The 19,760-nt window shown below is 33.9% G+C and overlaps 3 protein-coding genes across 5 annotated transcripts; 2 read left to right on the forward strand and 1 right to left on the reverse strand.

Annotated features, from left to right (window-relative positions):
* Positions 1-2,595: 2,595 nt before the first annotated feature.
* On the forward strand, positions 2,596-13,444 carry LOC149895729 (uncharacterized). Its single transcript, XM_090118633.1, has 6 exons — positions 2,596-2,948; positions 4,091-4,240; positions 10,749-10,911; positions 11,684-11,862; positions 12,551-12,626; positions 12,913-13,444. Exons 1-6 carry the CDS (start codon positions 2,694-2,696, stop codon positions 13,173-13,175), a joined length of 1,086 nt encoding a protein of 361 aa, XP_089974759.1. The 5' UTR covers positions 2,596-2,693; the 3' UTR covers positions 13,176-13,444.
* Positions 8,246-9,406, reverse strand: LOC149895730 (uncharacterized). The gene has a single exon (XM_090118443.1). It carries the CDS (start codon positions 9,404-9,406, stop codon positions 8,246-8,248), a length of 1,161 nt encoding a protein of 386 aa, XP_089974569.1.
* Positions 13,445-14,340: 896 nt separating the features above from the next.
* LOC149895731 (HMG box-containing protein 4) lies at positions 14,341-19,468 on the forward strand. 3 transcript variants are annotated; one of them, XM_090118548.1, is made up of 8 exons: positions 14,341-14,440; positions 14,516-14,768; positions 15,129-15,277; positions 15,570-15,691; positions 15,945-16,047; positions 17,115-17,206; positions 17,902-18,039; positions 18,440-19,468. In XM_090118548.1, exons 1-8 carry the CDS (start codon positions 14,431-14,433, stop codon positions 18,602-18,604), a joined length of 1,032 nt encoding a protein of 343 aa, XP_089974674.1. In that variant the 5' UTR covers positions 14,341-14,430; the 3' UTR covers positions 18,605-19,468. The 3 variants fall into 3 exon arrangements, with proteins under 3 accessions (XP_089974674.1, XP_089974676.1, XP_089974675.1); XM_090118549.1 differs by having other exon boundaries at positions 14,371-14,440; positions 14,525-14,768; XM_090118550.1 differs by lacking the exon at positions 18,440-19,468 and having other exon boundaries at positions 17,560-17,938.
* The last annotated feature ends 292 nt before the right edge of the window (positions 19,469-19,760 follow it).

A 19,760-nucleotide genomic window follows, 5' to 3' on the forward strand; every position in this document is an offset into this window, starting at 1 on the left:
ACGTTCTATAACTAATTTAATTAAATAATTTTAAATATTTATCCTCTTTTTATTTATTTTATCTTGACTTACCTTTTTTATTTCATTGAGTTGATAACCTTACCCCGTTTGTCTGGAAGAGATGACTACTAAGTGATAAGGTCGCCAAATACACTATACTGTTTTTAATTTATTTTGTTGTATATGCACACTCAAATGCTATGCCAAACACAGACTGATTCTAATTGTTATTTATATCTTTTTCTACTTTCAAAAATTCATATTTTTTTTTAAAGTTTTATTTTAATCAAATTATATTTTTGTTACGAAATAAGTAAGTAGTTAGGTACTTACTTGTATATTTTTTGAAAAATATAATCTAGGTAAGTATATAAATAATTACGTAATTAGTGTTAATTATCACACACTGCAGCTTATATTGTTATGTAATTTAAATAACATTATATAATTATGTTTCCAAATATAAGTAATAAAATATAAATAAATATATAATTGTTTTATGAAAGGATTCTGATTGAAATTGCTTCATTAATATTATGTATCATCATCACTACATAGTATAAAACAAAGTCGCTTTCTCTGTCCCTATGTCCCTATGTATGCTTAAATCTTTAAAACTACGCAACAGATTTTGATGCGGTTTTTTTTAATAGATAGAGTGATTCAAGAGGAAGGTTTTAGTATATAATTTATTATGTTTTAGACAAAGCGGGCAAAGCCGCGAGCGGAAAGTTAGTAGGTAATCATTTGGCCAAGCCACAGAATAATAACTATGTAGTAGCTATAGCCAAGCTTATACAATCACAGTATACAATATATTATTATTATATCTACCTAGTTACATACAAAAAAAACAATTAATCTATTTTAAACCTATGTATTATTTTAGGAACGAAATAATATAAAGCTGAATATGTATAGCTAATTGCTTGTTTGGTCGTGTTAATCTCACGAACATTTGAAAACCCGAATCATTTTCGATTTACGAACACAAGCACCCGGCTTTAAATGTTGCAATAGCATAATAAAGACAGTTATATAATATAATCTGTGGTGTAGATAATAAATTTCCAAGCAGAAACAAACTGCCAATAAATTGATAAAGTCTCTGTTAACAAACCCGTGATTAATATAATAAGCAGTTAAGCTCGGGGTTATCGAATATCAAGAAACAGCAGTATGTATTTATTACTGAATATAAGTGGTTGCGTTCATTCAAAGATCAATAGTGTATCTATATTAATAACTTCACGCTACGTAGGCCCTTGTCTGCAGTGGCATTCAATATAATAATATTATAATATGTTCGTATCAAATCGATAATATCACAAAGCCTAGTGTTTAATAAACTTATACAGACATAATATTAATTATCATGAGATTTTAATTGACGTCGAATGTCGATACATGTCGACTTGTATAGCTTTATGATAACATGATGATAATCACGATAATACCACATAATACTATCTTGCGTTTACTATACAAGAAAAACCTAACCTAAATTTAAGTATATTTCGGTAATATACTTAAATTTAACGAAGATAAAAGCCATTTTTCAAAAAATATTTATTAACTGTGCCGAAACAGCTCGCAGGTGTCATGGCGTAGGCGTGACGTCACTCTTTAGTAAATACGTAATTATTTGTACGCATTGCGAAGAAAATTAAAAAAAATATTTATTTAATATGTGTCATAGAAACGAATTTCAAAGTTTATAAGTGGTGTGCAGTATTGCAGTGTGAATCCACATAAAAATAATGCTCAAAAATGTGTTAGTAATTATTTCAAGCGAGAAAATAATGAGAAATGATTGTATAAAGTTGGCGCGGAGAACCCCGAACAAAGTATTCCTGAATTCGCAATTATATTTCTGTTCTGAGTCGATAAAGCATACGCGAAACAATAGAAAATAAATAAAAATGCGTATTCTCAACATATTTATAACAACAAAACACATCTGACGTGAGTTGTTTACTTAAGCGTGACGTCACGCGTGTTTTAGTCAAAACGACAAAATGTCAACTACAGTATTTCAATGTTTTATTTTATTGATAATCTCATTAATCTTATTGTTTTTAAGATTTCTAAGTCACTATACATATTTAATTTATTTATTATACATTTTCCCTTAAAAAGACTAATACGATCATATTTTATCGATACTTTCGTCATGCCTAATTGAATGGATAAAATGCAAAGTAAAGAAAACACATAAAGTAACAGTTGGTGTTGTGTTAAAATTTATTTTTATTTTCAAAGACTTTGTATGGGCCAATAATATTATAAAATTTATTAGGTTAGAGACGTAATAAAGTCATTGTACTGCAAAAATAACAAATGTGTAAACATACTTTCAAGTTTCTACTAACTACATTATAATAATTTGTAACCCTCTTTTCTTTAAAAATTTTTCAAAGTATCGAAAATGAGCTGTTTCCAACATTTACAACTAAGGCTAAGCTATGAGGCGTGAGGGAAAATGTTTTAAATTCCTTATAATTTCACGTTAATCCATGGGAAAAAAATTCATTGAATGCACCTAAAAATATCATGTCACAAAATGTGTCACAATGACAGATTCCTTTTTTGACATTGACAAAACCTAATCTAAATGATCAATGATGAAATCAAGTCCGTAAAAATAGAGATTTCCATATTTTATAAGTTAAAATAAGTACAAGAATGAAATCATGGCTGATCGGCTGCGGAAGATCGCACAACAAGTCAAAGACAAGGTTCAGTTTGCACAAGTAAACGTTAGTAGCCGTGAAAAAGTCGATCAATTAATAACTAAATATGCCCCGGCGGAACGCGTAGCAGCTATTGCCGAAAAATTCAAACAAGAAACTTTAATGTCCAAAGCGAGAGAGATTGTGTCTAAGTATGAGAAATTTACGGGTATTGAAGAAATTATGGCTATCCAGAACACAGTGGTCGAAGCGCAGGTTAGTTCTCTAATTAATCGATGTATGATCTCATCATAGTACATACTACATATAGCTGTTATAATGCCAAGTGGAAAATATAAAAGCAAATCTATAATACAGCCCATACATATATCAATACAATAATTATTATTACTTCATAAATGAGTTTAATATTTATTTATGAACATTAACTTAAGTTTAAAGATTATCCATTCAAAAAAAATTATGATCGCGTATTTATACAGATAGAAATATTAAAGACTAAAGGTAAACCTTTAACAGTGTTAAATATATTCTATTCAAAATGAATAGCATGCTTTTCTGATTGTGTTCTTGATAACATTGTTAGTGTCATATATTTAGTCAATTATTTACATGTTTAATTAATTACTTTGGCAAAATATTTGCAGTGTCAGTATATATTTATCCACAATAAAACATGTGTATAATTTGGCACTTGTAGCATGATCAATATTAAAATAATCAGAATAATTAGCTTTTTGCACTTTCATAGATCTTATTCAATAAATTAATATTGTAATGTCTGTTTTTATTCACATTTTTATTACTTAATTATAAAAAAAATTAATATATTAATTGCATCTCATTATTTTAAGTATAGATAGATAAGAAGATTAAGTATAGATAGATCCACTGAATTAATTTATGTTTAATATATACTTGGGAAATCTTAATTATTACAAACTAACTTTCCACCTGCAGCTTCGCCCGTGCAGTTAAAGAAAAACCCGCATAGTTCCCGTTCCCGTGGGATTTCTGGGATAAAACCTATCCTATTTCCCGGAAAAAAGTAGCCTATGTCCTTTCTCGGGTATCAAAATAGCCAAATTTCATGCAAATTGGTTCAGTAGTTTAGGCGTGATTGAGTAACAGACAGACAGACAGAGTTACTTTCGCATTTATAATATCAGTATGGATTAAACAAATTGTACCCTCAGCAAACATTGTTTCAAAAGAGGTCCCCTTCTACTTATCAATCTATTCAGTGAAAATCGTTTCCTATTAATTTCTATTGAATATAAACAAATAATAGAATTTCTATAGTTTTTGAAACAATATAGATCCACATGTTAGTAACAATAAGTTGATAAAAATCCGTCAAGTATTTTCTGAGTTTGGTTGCAAACTTTTTCTTCCAGGAGCGATTCATCGGAGCCCAAGACAGACGCAGGGAGCTCGGCCGAGAGCTAGCCACGATAGAAGCCAGGTTGAAAGAGCTACATGCTGAAATGCAAAACACTATGAAGGGGGACGAGAAATACTTACAATTGTGTACGGAAGAACATAAGGTGAATTAAGAATAATTATTTACTAATTTCAGGACAATTTTCACACACGGCACGATCTGATCCCATACTAAGCTTTCGCTTGTGTTATAGAAACCAGGTGGCTGATAAACATACATATATAATTTTAAATAAATACATATATAGATAATTAACACCCAGACACAGAGCAAATATATGTTCATCACAAAAATATTTGCCCTGGGTGGGAATCGAACCCACAACCTCTGGCTTGGAAGGCAGGGTCACTACCAACTAAGCCAACCAGTCAGTCAATGTGTATTGTATTAATTACAAGCTCTACAGCCGGAAGCCCCAAAAAAAGCAAATTAACTTTAAACTAATTTAATTAAGGATAAACTTATATGCCTATGTCCGTGTGACCGTTATGGAAATTATATAATGGAGAAAATTAAAATGACATCTACTTGGATGCTTGGACTCAGGGAAGTGATCCCACATTCTATTCCCATGCTAATGGCATCCTCAGCGTTTTAGTATGAAGGCAGGGCAATTAATGTAATGTTATGTTTATCAATATCAGTAATGTAATATCTTTGTATGCTATGTCGAGATTATGATCATGCCAGTTTAAATTATTGTAAAAAAGTTCTTTGCAATTTATTCATGGGTAACAAATTCTTGGCTAAAACATTAGTAACAACTATAATCTGTAGAACTTTAACGGTCTTACTAATAAAATGTTACCCATTCGCTTTGCAATGGATTAGTTATTTCAATATCCTGTCTTGTTTTTATGATTGACGTTTCATGTGAGCAAGAGCAGGACAAAGCTATGGTAGAAAATGGTAGAAATTTATCCATTGTTTAATGAAATGAAATGAAATGAAATGAAATGAAATGAAATGAAATGATTTATTTGTATGAATTGTGGTTACAAAGCAAAGTTATAATAAATTTCACGTCCGCACAATTCGCCAACAATTGGCATACAAATATTTAAATTTTATAATCTAAACTAATTCACGTGAGTTATTATTTAAGCAATATATTATTTACCTTAGTTCATTTTACATTATAAATTATAATATAGCAATTTGACAATTTGATTATTCCATTCTATTACATTATACATAATTGATTTCTTACGTCAATTTTGTCAAGCTAGGTTAACATTTTTATTGTTTCGGTAATTATAATCTAAAAAATTCGTTTAAGGAATATAAACAGTGATTTATAAGCCACGCTTTTAATTTTTTGTGCATTAAATTTTTTGGTAGTTCCCTTATATGTTTTGGTATATGGTTAAAAATCTTTACACACATTACACTTGCATTCTTTTGGTAGAGTGCTGAACGGCAGTTAGGCATCATTAAACGTGTGGGATCTCTTAGTCCCAGTATAGAATGGTCTTTCATGCTTTTAAAAAGTTCACTATGTTTTTTGACAAATATACAAATTTCCAAAACGTATAATCCCGTGAGTGTTAAAAGATGGTGCTTTTTGAATAATGGTCGACAAGATTCTAAGGGACCAATATTGCACATAGCCCTTATGCACCTCTTCTGTGCCAAGAATACATTTGCCACGTCCGTCGAGTTGCCCCAGAATATAATTCCATACCGTATCACAGATGTAACGTATCCGTAATATGCGGTAAGCGCAGCATTAAAGGAAACTGTTTTTCGTAGTCTTCTTAATGCGTAGACGAACTTATTTATTTTTCCGGTAATCATGTCACAATGTGCTTTCCAGTTGCAATTTTGATCTACATTTAACCCTAGGAACTTTATGTAATGTGTTTGTTCGATAGTATGGAATTTGTCCGTTACATTAAGAGGTGTATGTCGAGCTTTATAATTTGAAAATTGAATAAATTTTGTTTTAGTCATATTAGCCGATAGATTATTATCATTAAACCATGTCAATACTAATTCTAAATTTTTATTAATTGTCATGTTATAATTTATCTCTTTGTGATCGTCAGAATAAATTATTGAAATGTCATCTGCAAACAATATACACTTTTGGTCCATAATGTCAGGTAGGTCATTTATGTAAATTAAAAATAATAAAGGCCCCAATATGCTGCCCTGTGGCACACCGAAACTATTAGGTAAATAGGGGGACTTGTATGTAGTGAACTCTAGCTTGGTATTTATTTTATTTATTTCAACACTCTGTTGTCTCTGAAACAAATAATCATGAATCCATTCAAGAGCAGGACCTCTAATGCCATACTTCTCACATTTATATATAAGTAGTTTGTGGTCCACAAAGTCAAAAGCTTTTGACATGTCAAAGAAGATTGATGCAACAGGAATTTTATTATTAATGCATCTCGTTACTTCCTCAATTAAATAGAACGTAGCCAATGCAGTAGATTTATTTGCTTGAAACCCTGTTTGTTCTTTTTTAATTATATTATATTTGTTTAAAAAATTTATGAGTCTGGCACTCATAGCTTTTTCCAGAATTTTTGAAAAAATGGATATAAGTGTAATCGGGCGGTAATTTTTTATATCCGTTTTGCTGCCTTTTTTGTAGAATGGCTTAACAATAGATACCTTCAGGTTTTCAGGGAAGACGCCTTGCGAGAATGATTTATTAATTAAATTAGCCAATACATAAGAAATGCTGTGTTTACATTCTTTAAGTATGCTTGTATCTATTGAGTCATAACCTACAGCCTTTGTATTCCTAAGAGAATTTATGATTTTAATAATCTCTTGCTCTGTGCATGGTGAGAGAAATATGCTGCTATTTATTGAATTTATTTTATATTTGTAATTACTTGATTGATGAATGGAATTAGTTATTTTACTTGAATTATTATATGTCAAATTAGTAAAGAAATTATTAAATGTCATAGCAATTTCTAATGGATCTGTTATATCAACGTCATTGTGTGAGATTAGGTCAATACAGTTGCTATCAGACATATTATGCGTCCCTCTGTTCTTTATCAAGTCCCATGTAGCTTTTGTTTTGTTTTTGGAATTTAATATTAATCTATTATTTATTATTCTTTTTGAGCAGTCTATACAAGATCGGAGTATCTTATTGTATTTTTGAAATTCTAACTTTTTTTGAAAAGACTTTGATTTATAATGAATAAATCTTAGTTGTCTTTTCCTTGCACATGCTATTCTAATGCCTTTTGATATCCATTTCATGTGACTGAGAGTATTCGATATCTTTTTTCTGTACAAAGGGAAACATAAATTATATAGTAGGCAGAAAAACTCATGAAATATTTTGAAAGCTACGTTAGCATTTACTTCATTTAAAACATCGGTCCAATAAATAGAATTTAAATGCATGTCAAATTTCCTTATATTCTCCTGGCAATAATCTCTTCGTGTTACGAACCAATACGATGGTTTAGGGCTAGCTTGCTTTGGAAGATTTACTAGTTGACATGTTTCATGATCTGAGAGAAATACTTTCAGTACCTTACCTTCTACTCGCGGTATATTTGTTGCTATTATATCTAGACATGCCAGTTTACGAGTGGGTTGATTAATAATTATATTAATGTTGAAATTTTTAAGTAAGTTTTTAAACCATTTTGAAGACTGATTTTCTTTCATTATGTCAATATTAAAGTCTCCAGCCAATATGATATTTTTATTTTTGTTTGCGGTTAATTTATGGAGGAAAAGTTCAAATTTTTCGAAAAATTTTGATATGTTTGAGTTAGGTGTCCTATATATACAAACCACAAAGCAATTCATGCTTCGTATCTCAACAGCACAACATTCAAATATTTTTTCTACTGTATATTCGACACAGTAGTCAATAGTCTTGCAATCAAGGGACTTGTCTACTAAAATACAACAACCTCCACGCCTTTCTTGTGATCTACAGAAAGATGAAGCAAGATAAAAATTTCCTAGAATGAGATTGCATTCCTCTCCTTTTTTGATAAAAGTTTCGGTGAGACACAATATACTAATGTTTTCTTCAATTTCTGCCAAGCACAACTCAAGCCACTCTATTTTATTTAGTATGCCTGCAATGTTTTGGTGCAAAAGATATTTACCATCATATACTTTTTGCTCGAAAAAACCCAGTCTCTTTAACATAATTTTCTGCGTCAATGGTTTGCGTAGCTTTATCGCTAGTATTATTAACATATGGTAACGAATTGTCAGCTTGGGTAGATGTATCTTTAAAATATTTATTTTTAAAGTTGGTAACTGTACTATTGAATTGAATTTTATTAGTTGATTTTAATTTTTTTAACCAGTCTTTACAAACCAAAAATTCGTTACTGTAATGTTGGAATTCTAGTTCTGTATTAATTTTATAACAAATTCTATTAAGGTAATTACTATGAGAGTTACAATAATTGTCATTAAAGTTCAAGAATTTGCAGTTCGGGTATTTTAAACATATTTGTCTTAAATAATTGTTAATAAGATTTTCATTTAAATATCTGTTTTTAACAACATTAAGTATAATTACACTAGTGTCCTTTAAATATCGGAGTATAGCCGCAGTTTCGGCCATAAAGTGGAAAGGGTTCTCGTCGTGTTCTCCTAAACTTAAAATAAATTTATCCGTCGGTCTTGTTTTTATATTGTAACATGGTGCTGTTATGTTTTCCGTGTGGGCAAAAGGTTTAGTCATCGATGAAATTTCATATTTTGCTGTTAAGTTAAATGTGGAACGGTGAAGTCGAACAGCCATGCCTACACATTGTTGGCCGCCGAAAATAAAAAGACGTTCTTTAGATTTATTTTCCATTATTCTATTGTTAGTGCTCGTATCTGGTTTTTGCAAAGCTGTTAAATTTTTTGACTGATTGTTTAAGGTTAATTCTAAAGGGTTTTCTTTATCAAAATCGATTCTTCGTTTAACTTTTAAGATATTTAGCGATGAAAAAGTAGTGGTCCTCTTTTTAGTTTTTTGATCTGTGTATAACTTATTAAATACGGAAATTTTTCTTTCTAGCTCGTTTATTTTTTTCTTTAGGCTGTTATTTTCTAAAATAAGTTGGTCTATTTCGCTATTCGCGCTGTCTAATAAGGTCTGTAAACTAGTAATTTTTTCCTTTAATTCGTCTAATTCAAAGTTCATTGTAGAAAGATCCGGTAAACTTTTTGAATCATCGTTGTAGGTAGGTGAATTAGACTCTAAACAAATATCATTCAAACTCCGATTAATATTGCGTTTGCGAAATGTAACATATTGTGATTCCATGATTATTTTTTCTTATCAGAAAAATTGCAAATATAAAATTTTAAAATTAAAAATTATAATGATGTCTTGAGGAACTGGTAGGATTCGATCTCCAGACCTTACGGTTGCGAATATTTCAGTTGTTCACTTACTGTACAGAGCTATCAGTGCTTATTAGTTACTCTCGAATTGTTAGTATAGTTTATACTTTACGATGTTGATTCATGACATAAGTGAGTCATCTTCTTTTGTTCTGACAGCTGTTGATAGTTGATACACTTGAACACTGTTAACGGTTTTTATATTGACAAAACAAAAATAATACTTTTTTGCCACTTATTATCACTGCAATGATTAATTACTTAGATTCTATGTTTATTCACAATAGTTTATGTATATTTTGCCGATAGAAACTTCACTGGTATTTTGAATAATCTTTGTATCAAGGCACGATTTAAAATTTTTATATATTATCACAGGAACTGTTTTACTAATTATCGAGATAACATTTACACTGGTATTTTATACGTATAGATATATTTTGAAGCACTTTTCACTCGTATTATTTAACTAGAACTATTTTTAATTTAATTAATTACCGGAGCTCACTGATTTAACTTTTTATTATATATATATTTATGTAATTTGTTTTCCACACAATCTTGTTATCGCACAAATACAAATAATATTCTTTATTAAACTCATATCTTCCATATCACTGAATATACATACATAAATAAATATTGAAAGATTCGTCTTGATAACACAAATATTCTTAGATAGGTGACAAACAAATACATTTTGACAAATGTGTGATGCATTAATTTTTTTAGTACTAATGCAATATGGATATAATATTATAGGATGTACCCTAATGATTTAAAAATGGTATATCATGTTAATAAATACACAACATATTAAAATTATCCCTGCTCCTGCTGGTCTTTGATAAATGGGTTATATAACACCCAAAGAATTTTTCAAATCGGACCTGTAGTTCGTGAGATTAGCGCGTTCAAAGAAACAACCCGCGCGGCTTCGCCCACTATGTAGAAAACCTAAAAAAAATGATATTGTCTTCCTCTATCTAATAAAAGAAAAACTTCATCAATATCCGGTACATAGTTTTAAAGATTTAATTTACTTTTGTATGATATTAGGTTTTTAAACAGTCATATTGTATCTTATAAATTTATAAAGAATAGAAAAAATTCGATTACGAGGCGGGACTCGAACCCGCATACTTTCACGCCAATCCGGGACGGATGTTTGACCAACTCGGCCACTCGTGACCCGCCAGAGAGATCGACTTTATTCTATTCTTTCAGTTTTATGTGTCTAAGGGTATATTCAATTTTTTCAGCTTATAATCCAAGAGCGTGCAGCTCGAACTCTCTTCTCAGACGCGGAGAGAGAGGAGAGAGAGTTGTTCGCGACGATGTCAGCGGCTGTGAAACTGGGACATGAGAGAGAGAGGGCTCACGCTGAGAGAAATAAGTATTGGTACATTGTGGCGTCGATTTTCGGTGAGTTTCAGAGTTTGTGATGTTATGTATATTTAAATAGGCTAAACTGTACTTTATAGGGCTTCGAGTTCAGAGTCGTAAATTGTTTTGTGGTTAGCTATTGTCCTATGGAGCCTAAATGTGTAATTAAATTTGCGAGCGGAGCGTCTCGAATTGTTTTACGTGAAATGAATCGCCAAATTTGCCACACTCAAAACATTAAAATAATATGCGTAACAAAATAAAAATGGCGTAACTATCTATAGTAATTTTACGATTTTTAAAAATTCTTGAGTCAAAAACTAAAAGTTTCCGTCAAATGAAATTTAGGTTCCATAGGACAATATAGCTAACCACAAAATTTACGACTCTCAACTCGACGCCCTATAAAGCACAGTTTTACCTTTAAATGTTTTAAATATAAATAGCTGTAAGTATGTCCTTTTATTGTGTGATAGATAAAATTGAATTGACCTGAGATGAATTACTAAGCATTATTATGTTGTTATTTAGCAGTACTGTGTGATTAAACAAATCGTTGTTATCGTTAATTGATTTTATCGAGATTTTCGGTGACTTAATGACTAAATGTCGATTTCAATGAATAATAGATTTTAGTCTAGCTAAAAAATCATACAATACGGAAATATGCCTTCATCATGTTGCGTATTGACGAATAGGTGTTGAAAGTATGGATGCTAAATATCTACCATTTTTTTAATTTTTATTTCTAAAATAGATCTTTCACGTATCTACATGTGGATTTTTGACATTTCCTTTTTTTTCTCCACAGGCACAGTGCTCGGCATAGCCGGTTCGACCATCAACAACAGACTCAAAATGGCGGAATTCCGCGACATGATGGAACAACAAATGGCGCGCAGTGCGAGCGTGCTCTACACTATAGCGGGGGGAGGCACAGCTAGTAGAGCTGATATAAGCGAGGCTATGAAGACGGAGTTCGCTTATCAGGTGTGGATCTACGAAGATTATTGTGAAATAGTGCGGTTTAGTGTGAAAAAGTGGTTAAGACGGGTTTTTGCGTATTAGATGTGATCACATCTAAAGGAATCGAAGGATCCTTCGAGCTGGTTTTTGTGAAAAAGTGTGATTAAATCATTGAGTTACTATGTACTACGTACTAGAGAGGACATCGCTACTACACAATTTGTTACACGAGTTAGAGTCAATCGTTTCAAACCAATATTTATTGAAGTGAAACTTCTTTATCGGGGTTGGACAAAAATTTAGTGTAACATTTTTGCGTTACGTTACGCCGTACGCGTGACATTTTTGCGTTACGCCGTACGCGTGACATTTTTGCGTTACGCCGTACGCGTGACATTTTTAAGGTCATAAAGAAGTTTCACTTCTTACGTGTGTACTCTAGTACACGCATACATTTTTTTTGTTACATAGATTGGTTTTAATTTATAAGTAATAAGAGGCTGAATATCTACAAAATGTATGACTCACTCCCCCCCCCCCTTGCCGCCGCGCTTGTCGCACAGATTTTGTTCGTGGTGTCCTCTCTATAATAATACCTCAATGGATTAAATCAGGCTTTTGCGTATTAAGTGTGTTCCTCTGAGAAGAATTAAGTAATTAATTAGGGAATTAGGTAATTTTTACAATTTTGACATTCTTGTATTTGTTACAGGAACAACTCGCACACAATTTAACGTTAATGCAGGATAATATAAATAATCTAGTCAGCAAGCAATCTTCGTTAATAGGTGAGATATCTTACTTTAATTTTTAGTGTTAAAAAATTGTAAGATGCTTTCCAAAATTTTAATACATCATTAAATTATAACTTTTATTTTAATCCTTTACTTATAAATGCTCGTGATTCCACAAGAGGTTTAAAATCTAGCTTCTTATCTTAACTTCTAAGTTTTCTGAAAGTTCAAAATAAAACCTAACAAAAATTCATATGATAGGAGAAAAAAACCTTTATTATTGCTTATAAAGAAATGTTTACCTGTTAATTTTTTAATTATTTATTATCTTTCTACACAGATCACATAAACCATCAGGAGCACGTGTTCGAAACGCAAATACGCGATCTAAAAAGGTTGGTAGTGGCCTCCGCGCAAACTAGCGCGAAATCTGACGCGGAAATTGCGAAAGCATTATCTGTGGTACATCAAGATTTGGACGAAGCGGATAAAGAGCGGGAAAAACCACCGGTCGTTTTAGAATCGAATCAAATTCTAACCGCCATTGGTGTCATAATGTGCGTAGTTGTCATTTTCGGTAACATTTTTGGGCGCGTAAGTTGATTTTTTAATCGAGAAAAATCAAGGCGATCGTTTATTTTTATTGACAATTGGCGATTCGGAATTATATTGTATTACTTTGTGATATTCTTATTGGGCGTATTTTTAACGTAACTTGATAATTTATACCGATAAATGCAGTCTATACGTGGGATTATTGAAAAAATATTAACAAGACAATACATAGATAAAAATTGAAAATACATACTAAGTCTTAAGCCATGGGGATTTCTTGTACTTATATAATAATAATTATACCACCTTCAAATATTTTTTATGTGTTAAAAATTTACCGTTTCTTTTTCAATAACTCTTACAGACTGACTAAAGTAACAGTCCACTTTTTATGTTATCTGTACTCCACTAATATGTAAATAGGTAAAATATTTATACTTGCAACTTTATAAAATGGGTTATTTTTATATTTATGTGTAAGGATACGGCTTCTGTTTTTTTACTGATTTAGCACAATAAATTATTAATCGTTTTATGTGTGTTTCCTTTTATGATTAGCAACCTAACTTAATGTAGAATGTATTTTAAATAATTTGATGAATTTTAAGAACATGTAGCTAGTTAGGGGGTGTATTTTCATACTAATTGTGATATTATAGCAGTTCTATTTGTTTTTTCTGTTCTGTGTTTGTATAATATTTTTAATGTTGGTAGACTTGATAATCTTCAAGTCTACCAACATTAAAAATATAATCTTCGTGCAATTATTTTTAAAACTATCTATTGAAAACTAATTTAAGGGTAGCCACAGTTATTTCTCATGGGAGTTATATATTTCACGGTAGTATTATTCTATTTATAGCACCCTATCACTAGCCTCCTAAATATCTCCAGAGTCCAGTCATAAAAATCCTTGTCAGATAATCACATGTTGATATAAAATTGAATATTTTGTGCTTTAAATAATATCCTTTCTAACCACAGACTAACGATAGCCTAGATATTGTAATTTAAATACTTTTTAGTTTCAACCTTATTTTCTACTTTATTTTTTTATTACCATAATATTTAAAAAATATACATCTTGTCCACATCTTGTCCTTTGTTATTGACAGTTGACAGACGTCAGACACTATTAAAAAAAATTGACGCCGCCAAGATTGACATTTGCCGCGCAGCTTGGTTGAAAAATGAAAACTGAGGAAATCAAATAAAATCATAATAAAACGTGAATAACACCTAGTGTAGCGTAATTAAAAGTATTATTATAATTCTAGACCTTCACTGATCTTATATTACCATCATGCAAGACGGTATGTACACATTCAGTTAATAACAACGCTAATAACCAATGTTTATTTAATTAATAACAACTACGCATTTTAAAGATCTCGAAGTAACTGGTGTATCGCGAAGCGGGCGAGTAAGGAAGAAGAGTTCTAAATTAATGGACTTTGAGTCCCCTGATGATATCGAAACGCGGTTCCGTCGCCAGACACCAGTTAAATCGTACGCTGGTTTTCGACAAGAGGTCGAGCAGCCAGAGTATCAGGAACCGCCTCCAAAGCCGATGGAAGAAGCTGGTACCGCGTCAGGCAGCGAGTCTGATTACTATGAGAATACCGGCGAAAATGCGGACAGGTATTTTAACCTAGTTTGATGTTTTTCGACTTGTTTGGGGTGTAATTAGTATGTTAGCTTCTTATTTTCGTTGTGTCTTTGCCATTCATTATGAACTGTACTGTATTATCTATTTCTATGTATATTAATATGTACAATTCATAATTGAATTACTTCATGTTGACAACAATATGGTATTGAATGTTTTCTGTGATAGAAAATTCTTACAGTTATAAATTGTGATTTAATTTTCACATTTTTTTCAACTACTTGTTTATTATCTATAAATACCAACTCCAAATACAATTATAGATTGTCACACAATTATTTCTGCCAATACTACTAATTTAATTAATTAAATCACTCATTTTTTCGTTTCAGTATGGAAACAGACAGTTCAGGCTCTGAGGAAGGGTCTACTCGCACACCGGCCAACTCGCTATACATGATGGAGAAAAGCACTAAGAAAAAACTTATTGTTAAAGATGGCAAGGTGGTCGGTCGAGCTAAAGCACAGAGAAAGGATAAGGGTAAGATATTACTTTATTTTATAAACTGTGCCCCGCGGTTTCGCCCGTATTGCTCCGCTCCTGTTGGTATTAGGGTGATGATATATAGCCTGTAACCTTCCTCGATAAATGGGCTTTCTAACACCGAAAGAATTTTTCAAATCGGCCCAGTAGTTCCTGAGATAAGCGCGTTCAAACAAATAAACTCTTTAGGCGATTTATATAGGCTAAATCATCACACTAGACCAACAGGAGTGGAGCAATGCGGGTGAAACCGCAGAGCGCAGCTAGTTAATTATAAAATTATTTTCAGGCAAAACCCGTATAACTGCATACATGATGTGGGCAAAGGAAGCTAGAAATGAATTACTAAGAAAACACCCTGATATGGACTTTTCGGCTATATCTAAACGCTTGGGAGAAATGTGGGCTAATGTAAGTAACAAATTTAATAATGTTGTTCCGTTTTGTTTGTGTCTCAGTTGCATTTGGTAGTACTACATTCATGTTGATTTCTATGTAACGATGCAAACCTATTACGCATTATAGATTGATATTTCATTGATTCTTGTTATTATTGTACATGATTTTTATAATTTTCAATACTTTTAAAATCAATGAGAAGAATTTTTTATTCAAGGATTTATGAAAATATCCAATATATTATATAGAATTGTATTAATTTCAGGTAAATTACAATGAAAGATATTTATGGAAGCGCAAAGCCAAGAGATTTGCAATGCTAAAGGTACAAGAAACTCAAGGAACAAATAAAATTATTTCCAATCCTGGTATGTTTCCTTCAGATTATATTTTAAACTAAACATTTACCCAAATATGTTAAAAACTAAACTTTTTCTATTTTTTGACAAAAACAGATTATTTTAAAAACTAACATATTTCTATCTCCTATTAGCTTGTAAGTGTTGATTTTATTAAAATTAATTTGTTCTAAATATTCAATATATTAAATAATTTGAGTTTGACATTCACACCTTGACTTATAAACGCCACTTACATCTCCACTTTATACCCCCACTAACTTATATGTACTTACACTTTGAATTGTACCTACACTTACACCTTGGCCACGGACACCGGCGGCGCGACCGACGGCGCGACGGGCGGCGCGGCAATTCGCGCGGCGCGGTAAGCACGCCACGGGCAGTTGCGTTCGCCGCCGCGACCAGTGTAGACGAGGAGACGAGATGGCTTTATCAAAGGTAGCTCGACGTTGTTTGGAGAGTAGCAGCTTTTTTGCTCAAGATTTAATGTTTGGAAGATATAGTGGAGTACACGAATTAAATAGAAATCGTGTTACAGACGGAGAATTCCACCAAAAATATGAAAAATATAGGCATGATGAAAAACTATGTTGCGGGTGGCTAGACTTCCAAATAGCTGGTCTAGCTAGAATTTCTGCAATAAAAGCTTCCGTCTCCATTTTCGCGAAAAAAAAACAAACTATTTTAAATTAAGTTCGCTCCGGGAGTAGTCGCCGCGTCTGCCGCTCGACTCCGTGGCCTGCGCCGTAATAACTCATACATTTGTTTCGGTCGCTAGTCGTGCCGCGCGATTCGCTCGGGGAAATTCGCCGGTCGTCTCGCTGGTCGCCGCTGCGCGTGGCATGCCCAGTACATTTCCATACATTTGATTCATTCGCAAGACGCGCCGCCAGTCGCGCCGCGCGAATTTTCGCTATAGCGAATTGTCCGTGGCCAGCACGTTACACTTATACCTTCACTAACACTTAATTGTACCTAAACTTTTCCATCACTTAATTACTTTGACTTACACCACTAACTTACACTTTGTCTTTACTTATACTTACACTAACTTACGCTTACATGTTTCCCAGTGGTTCGTCCGTCCCCAAGTGCGGGCCCTGGTCGTCCTGCGGGAAGGCAGAAGCAAATAGTTGCTGTAACACCACCACAACAAGCTCTTGTGGTAAGTTAAATTGTATTATTGACGTGACAACGTCTTATAATTCGATAAAGCCGGCTGCACGCACGAAAAAACATGACTCATGCGGCGTTACCTCGTTCTGAGGCGTTCCATGTAAGGCTTGAAGTGCAAGCGAGAGCGCGGAACGAGTGACAAAGAAGCACAATCGGATGTTGTCACGTTCAACTATCGTCAGTAAACCGACTTTACAAACAAGCCATCTTTTTTTTAACATTTTTTGTGTTCCAACATAAAATACAAACAAAAAATAAAAGTTCCCATCGGGATACCGCTCTAGTTTGAATAGGCCATAAATGAATTAATGCGTGTTTTTTTAGTTATTTTTATTATTTTAGCCGGTAAGCGCAAACACGAATGTAACGAGCAGTGGCATGTACCGAGTGATCTTTTCAGGCGCTCTCGACCTAGCCTCTAGTTCTTTTACTAATACACCTACACTTTTATTGAAGTGAAACTTCTTTATGGGGGTTGGAAAAAAATTAGGTGTAACATTTTTTCGTTACGCGTGACATTTTTCCGTTACGCGTCATCTTTTTCTTATCCCTACCACTCGTGATTCGACGTATTTCTGTAAAGTTGCATATAGTAAATTATTTTTGAAAAATAAAGTCATAAAGAAGTTTCACTTCTTACGTGCGTACACTAGTACACGCACACATTTTTTTTTATTATTTTAGCCGGTAAGCGCAAACACGAATGTATCAAGTAGCGGCATGTACCGAGTGACTGGCTCAGGCGCTTTAGATGTAGCCGCGCATCTGCGGCTATTGGGAGAGAGCCTCGCTATCATCGGTGAACGGTTGAAGGAGCATGAGGTAGGAAAATAGGGGAAAAATTGAGGAAATTGGAGAAAATACAGTGTAAAAAGTGTTAATAATGAACCTAGTCCAAGTGTATTGCAATTTTTTTTTATTTTTTATTTGATTTGCCAACAGATGTACATCTTTTACATAATATACTTTGAGTATGTGACATAATTAGCATACATGCATATCAATTACAGTTAAATACAACATGCATACATTTGAGTTATTTCTAATTATAGTTAAATCAATCAATAAATGTGATGACAGTTGACTGGTAGTCAGTGGATCATTTATGCATTGATGATTTTATGTCCAATAAATATCATATATTTTTCATACCCCTCCCTACATGAGTAAGGCAGAACATGACTTGCCGGGACAGTTAATGTATAAATATGTTCTTCCATAGGGCCAGATAGCCGTCTCCGGGTCTGTATCCGTACTATTGGATACGTTACTATGTTCGCTGGCTCCATTGTTGGCGGTCACCCGCGCGGTGCCCGCCATAGCGCCCCCGGCCCGCCTGCTGCAGGACACGCTGCACAACATCGCGTACATCATGCCGGGCCTGTGAGCGGCCCGCCGGCCCGCCTGCTGCAGGACACGCTGCACAACATCGCGTACATCATGCCGGGCCTGTGAGCGGCCCGCCGGCCCGCCTGCTGCAGGACACGCTGCACAACATCGCGTACATCATGCCGGGCCTGTGAGCGGCCCGCCGGCCCGCCTGCTGCAGGACACGCTGCACAACATCGCGTACATCATGCCGGGCCTGTGAGCGGCCCGCCGGCCCGCCTGCTGCAGGACACGCTGCACAACATCGCGTACATCATGCCGGGCCTGTGAGCGGCCCGCCGGCCCGCCTGCTGCAGGACACGCTGCACAACATCGCGTACATCATGCCGGGCCTGTGAGCGGCCCGCCGGCCCGCCTGCTGCAGGACACGCTGCACAACATCGCGTACATCATGCCGGGCCTGTGAGCGGCCCGCCGGCCCGCCTGCTGCAGGACACGCTGCACAACATCGCGTACATCATGCCGGGCCTGTGAGCGGCCCGCCGGCCCGCCTGCTGCAGGACACGCTGCACAACATCGCGTACATCATGCCGGGCCTGTGAGCGGCCCGCCGGCCCGCCAAATGACCCCAAACCGCGTACCCTGCGCCAAGTGAAAAGTGATGTCTTTTCACCCCGCAACAAGTGAATACGCGTCATGTGACCACAATATTAGTGACCCTCTGCCAATGTTTGTGTTTTGTGACCCCACACCAAATGATACGTGTTACGTGACCCCTTTCCCTGTGCGTTTGACCCCCTGTAAAGTGACACGGACGTGTGATATTCTTGAGAAAGATTTCGTTCTGGTGCGTTGACGACGTGACAACTAGGCAAAGAATCATCTGATAATGTTGTAATAAATTTGTCAAAATTGTTGTTTATGTACTTTTATTTTGAATTCTATTCATCCCTCAATCATTAGATTAATATTATATTTAACAAAATGGTGTAAAAATACATACACCAATAAATGACTTAGAAATAAATTATTGAAGTCTACATACTACAATATCGAGCACCTGTGACATCATGATCTATTTGTGTACTTATGTCACATTTCTTTTGTTTGTTTTATATGACTACAATTTTTATAACTTATCCATAAAAAAAGTGGACACAGGATTAATTAATTACCTATAGGTACTTGTTGTGTTTATAATGAAATATGACAAA

Source organism: Colias eurytheme, chromosome 30 (assembly GCF_061535395.1).
Source record: "Colias eurytheme isolate Ceu_HAF_F1 chromosome 30, ilColEury1 Martin Lab GWU primary, whole genome shotgun sequence".
NCBI lineage: Eukaryota > Metazoa > Arthropoda > Insecta > Lepidoptera > Pieridae > Colias > Colias eurytheme.

What these genes read in the sequence shown, in the direction of transcription:
- LOC149895729 (XM_090118633.1), top strand. Translation starts at nt 2,694, where the DNA reads ATGGCTGATCGGCTGCGGAAGATCGCACAACAAGTCAAAGACAAGGTT. An exon ending in ACACAGTGGTCGAAGCGCAG is followed by an intron (nt 2,949 to 4,090) that starts GTTAGTTCTCTA and finishes TTTTTCTTCCAG; the next exon opens with GAGCGATTCATCGGAGCCCA. An exon ending in CATTGTGGCGTCGATTTTCG is followed by an intron (nt 10,912 to 11,683) that starts GTGAGTTTCAGA and finishes TTTTCTCCACAG; the next exon opens with GCACAGTGCTCGGCATAGCC.
- LOC149895730 (XM_090118443.1), bottom strand. Translation starts at nt 9,406, where the DNA reads ATGGAATCACAATATGTTACATTTCGCAAACGCAATATTAATCGGAGT.
- LOC149895731 (XM_090118548.1), top strand. An exon ending in TGGGAGAAATGTGGGCTAAT is followed by an intron (nt 15,692 to 15,944) that starts GTAAGTAACAAA and finishes TATTAATTTCAG; the next exon opens with GTAAATTACAATGAAAGATA. An exon ending in TAAAATTATTTCCAATCCTG is followed by an intron (nt 16,048 to 17,114) that starts GTATGTTTCCTT and finishes CATGTTTCCCAG; the next exon opens with TGGTTCGTCCGTCCCCAAGT.